Below are 4,248 nucleotides of genomic sequence, written 5' to 3'. Positions count from 1 at the left end.
CAGTCTGTAAACTAAATGGACCCACTTTCTTCTCCTAAAAGCAATTATGTGGTTGTAGTTGACACATCAGTTTAACTGCCAACATGACTACCGCTCAACAGATAAAAATGATCTGACTTCCAATGTTTGACCTCCCTATAGGTCCCCCAAAACTGTTTACACCATTATTTGTGAATACACTGATACAAAACCCAAATGAAAAAATCAGTGGTGACAATGAAACCAAAGCTACTTTGTGTCTCTAAAGTGAACCACGAAGGAAATCCAGCTAGACTTAGGCACGTATGGATGGGATCCCAGGGCAAGCTGCCTAAATTGGTCCATGAAAACTGTCAGGATTGCCACATGCCTAGGGTTATATGCCCATACTTTTCTCTGTCTTACATGGGCTTGTGCTCCATGAATAGTTCTGCTGACGACAGGAGGACAGCTTCCAGAGCCAAGCGTTTTGTGGTGTAACGGCATCGGAGTTTGGCTCCCCGATAGACCACATTCACAGGCAGATGCCAGTGACTATTCCCTGCTGCTGCTCTCTACATGCCGCACATGCACACTTGAGAACAAGGAGTTAGGTGACAGTCTGCAGTGCAGAAGCCCTCAGCGATGAAAGATTGTAAGTAGTAATTGAGTACAGTGAGCAGTTAGCTCCTGGCAGGGATTTAAGTGACCTTCCTCCTCTGAAGGAGCTTCGGATTTAAGTTCCATGCAGATGAGAGTAATGAAACTCTTCAACCTAAAAACTCGGTGGCAATTAAATGCGTTATTCAGTGCACACAACCGTGTACGTGTGGGACATAAACGTGTAACCTGGTACGCACACGTCTATGCATGTAGTCATTTTGTACCGATTGTATCAACCAGCTTCTCCAGTTAAAATGCAGGAAGAAAGAAAAGTCTTTTCAAAATAAGAAATACCTTGAAGTGATTTATTGTGCTGTGCACCGTGGCTTCTCAACCCTTCCTTGTGCACGTTAGGCAAACCCAGACATTGCTGTTGAATAAACATAGAGGTAGACAGTACGTCCATTGTCAACAACTCTGCCTCGGTGGGAACTCGTGTGTAACACCATCAGCTGCTGGTGGCTGCTACTTCGGTGATACAAATGGAACTGGACAGGTTCGGGATAGGATGTCAGGCTTAGTGTGGCTTTTCCTTGCTCTGACAGTGTCTTGTGCTGTGGCCTGTGTGGTTAACTGCTCAGGTTGTCCTTTGGCTAGGAATGGGTGAGCACGGCGAGTTTCAATCCTCATCCGTACTTCACAGCTAATTTCAGCCTTCCTGTTAAAAGAAACATAATAGCACTTCAGGACAAAAAAGAACAGGGAAAAGGACAGATTTCAAGAAGGGGGGATGCAGCAGGAAACGTAGACACCTCTAATATTTGGATGCCCAGGCTGAAAATCTTTCAGTGGGGCTTATTTTCTGTCAGCCTGGAACACCAGTCTTCTAAAAACCAAATCTTCTTAAAGTACCCATCTGTGCTGAACAACAGGGAATGATGCAGGGTTCCTACAGTAGCACTGGACAGCTGCATCCCAGCAGCAGAAATGATGGAAGGAGACCCCACTGTGCTGCATGCCCAGCTGTGGAGCCTGCTTAGAACCAGTTAGTCCCTACACCCAGCCCAGTTAGCAAGGCCATCCTCACCCTGATCCCTGTGCTGTCACAGGCTGGGCAGACTTCCCTCAGTCCATGAGCTGCAACAGAGACATAGGAAGTGACCAGCTGGGCTGGAAAATCTGCATGATATCACCCCTTACCAGTAGGCAGGCTGCTACCAAGTCTACGCCCTTAAAACACAGTTCAGGCTTCCCTTTACCTTGAGGGAAAAGAAATTAAGAAAAAAACTTATGTAAAAACTTCATCTAGAGGAAAAAAAAGTCTAAAAATTAAAATTATCTTGGAAAGAAACACACGGGTGTCTGCAACAGGGGATAAAATAGGCTTTGATCCTTTTGTACACCAAAAGATGTCCAGGGTGAGTTTGAAAAGTCCCTGATTCCACATGTATCACTTGTACCAAAAGGCTCAGTACTTTTGCAAAACAGATACAAAGGCTGCTTAAACTGAACACGTGACTTCCATATGGCAAAATTTGAGAACTCTTTTGTAGATGTCTGATCCTGAACCCACAGCAGTGACGAGGGGAGCTCACCAGCAATTTTGAATTCCTTAGTGCAAAGCAGTGTGCTGGCTGAGGTGAGCCCACACAGTGTCCCAGATGGTCCCCAGGGCAGCCTGGAGCTGCCTGAGCGGGAAGGTCTCCGAGGTGCCCATCCTCTTCTGCACCCACGTAAACCGGGGCAGCAGTACAGAAATTCCAACTGAGCCCAGGTGATTCAAAGCCTCCTGAAACTGCTGTTTTCCCCTTTATTTATTTTTCTAGGAAAGGTGGAACAGTTAAATTGCTAATTAAAACAGTTAAATCCAGTTAAATTGCTACAGAAATGTCACTGCCTCCTCTCCAAAGGGGCTTCTCAGTTGCCCAAAGCTCATGTTTCCTTCAAGGAGGAACAGGCAGACCCCTGTGAAAGCTGAGTGTGTTTGCTGACAGGGTACATTGCTACGGCTTGTTGCAATTCTAGAAGTTAATTTAATGTGGGGGTTTTTTTTAAACCAAGCTCCTTTTTTTGGCTTTTTCTTTTTTTTTTTTTTTAATTTACAGTGGAATGAAGAATTATTCTTGAGGATTAGCATGAGCTGGTGAATAGGCACTGGAATAAAGCTCAGGACATCTGAGTTCCATTTCCTGCTTTATTTGCTGCAAGATTCTCCCCCCAAATCACTTGAGTTCTCTCATTCCTTGCTTGTCTAGACAGCAGAGCACTGAAGGCAAGGGCTGCCTCTCCCTATGGGTGAAATCTGGTCTGGCTGAAATCAATAGCAAAAAGCTCACAGGATGCAGCCGTAGCATCACTGGAGGCAATGGCAAATTTCTGGCCAGATCCAGTGGGGCCTGAATTTTACCCTAGGTATTTCCACAGTGCCTAATTTAACAGGGCCTTTATCTCGGTAGGGGAGTAAGATGCCCCTGTAATACAAATAACGGTATTTATAAAGTCCCCCTCACACACACACAGCACTCTACAACGTGGGGAACGTGACAAAGAACAGAGCTCCTGCCCAGGAAAGCTTCCAGCAGCAAGGCACGAATGGATAAATCACAGGAGAAAATAACAACGACAGGTACCATCTAGGCAAAAGAAAAGCAGCATGTGGTAATTGGAGCTGGAACACTTCACAGAGCAGCTGTTTCTCAAGAGCTCTCTGAAGAAGGAAAAACGAGGGCTGGGCAATCCTAGAGAGGCTATTGCAGGCATGTGGGTGGTAAATAAACTGTCTCAGGCTGTAGAGTCAGGTTTAGCCTTGAGTGAAATACTGCAGGCGTCGTGGAAACTCTTAACCATAAGGATTTCCAATGAAAATCTTGACAGACTTTTAATGATACAACTGCTCCAGGGGCTTGTAATAAAAAGGTGAAGCTTATAACATTTTGGGCTGTCCTGCCTGCTCGGTGCTGCCAGCTTTCACCCTGACAGATTGAACTTTAGCAGTTCGATTCCCAGACTGAAGCACTGCCAGGATGATATCGCCTCCGCTCCTCAAACATTTACTGTGTGTTTTTCAAATATCATGCAATAGTCAAGGGCAAATAGCAGGTGCTTCAGCTCGTATTTTGTAACACCTCAGACCTCATTGCCACGAGGAGCGAGAAACCTCTTTGGTGCCAGGCTCAAAACTGTCTCTTCTCTTCCCAGGGGACACTTGAACTGGCTTCAGCTGGACCGACGGGTGCTGGAACATGACTTCCCCAAGAAGTCAGGACCGGTTGTTTTGTACTTTTGTGTCAGGTAAGTGCTTGATGGTGAGCCCTTCCCATGGGATACAGCTATGGACAACCTGTTCCCTGCAGACCAGGAAATGAGGTTGTGGGTTTCTCACACTGTAGAAACACCTGTGGACGAACAAACACTTCTGCAGAGGTTTCTTTTGAGCTGTCTTTGAAAACTCTTCTCACTCAAGTGTAAACAAGGAGTAGCCACACTAACACCCAGAGCTGCCCACAGAGAAATGTTGCATGAGGACAAGATCAGATGTTATGTCTTTACACTTTTATTTGTGGGCTTTGAACTGGAAAGTCCAAGCTGGGTAGGGCTGAAGAACAAAGCCCTCTTTCTGCCAGGATAACCCATCTGAGCCAGCAACCTGGAGGGAAAACACTCGCTTCCTCACCGGCGAGCCACATT

The 4,248-nt window shown here is 46.0% G+C and overlaps 1 protein-coding gene across 1 annotated transcript in view; it reads left to right on the top strand.

The window, feature by feature from the left end:
* LOC114069247 (FERM domain-containing protein 4B-like) overlaps nt 1-3,852 on the top strand; it is a gene marked incomplete at its 3' end in the record, with an annotated part of 89,590 nt that extends 85,738 nt beyond the window's left edge. Inside the window, exon 4 of the mRNA XM_027905902.1 lies at nt 3,760-3,852. Coding sequence (XP_027761703.1) covers nt 3,760-3,852 — 93 coding nt within the window. The remainder of the gene's footprint in view (nt 1-3,759) is intronic.
* Between the last annotated feature and the right edge of the window lie 396 nt (nt 3,853-4,248).

Source organism: Empidonax traillii, unplaced genomic scaffold (genome assembly GCF_003031625.1).
Source record: "Empidonax traillii isolate 1590-97213 ecotype Southwest subspecies unplaced genomic scaffold, ASM303162v1 scaffold1219:size299213, whole genome shotgun sequence".
NCBI classification, from domain to species: Eukaryota; Metazoa; Chordata; class Aves; order Passeriformes; family Tyrannidae; genus Empidonax; species Empidonax traillii.
Note: the sequence above shows the minus strand (reverse complement) of the source record. Positions and strands in the feature narration are given on the sequence as shown.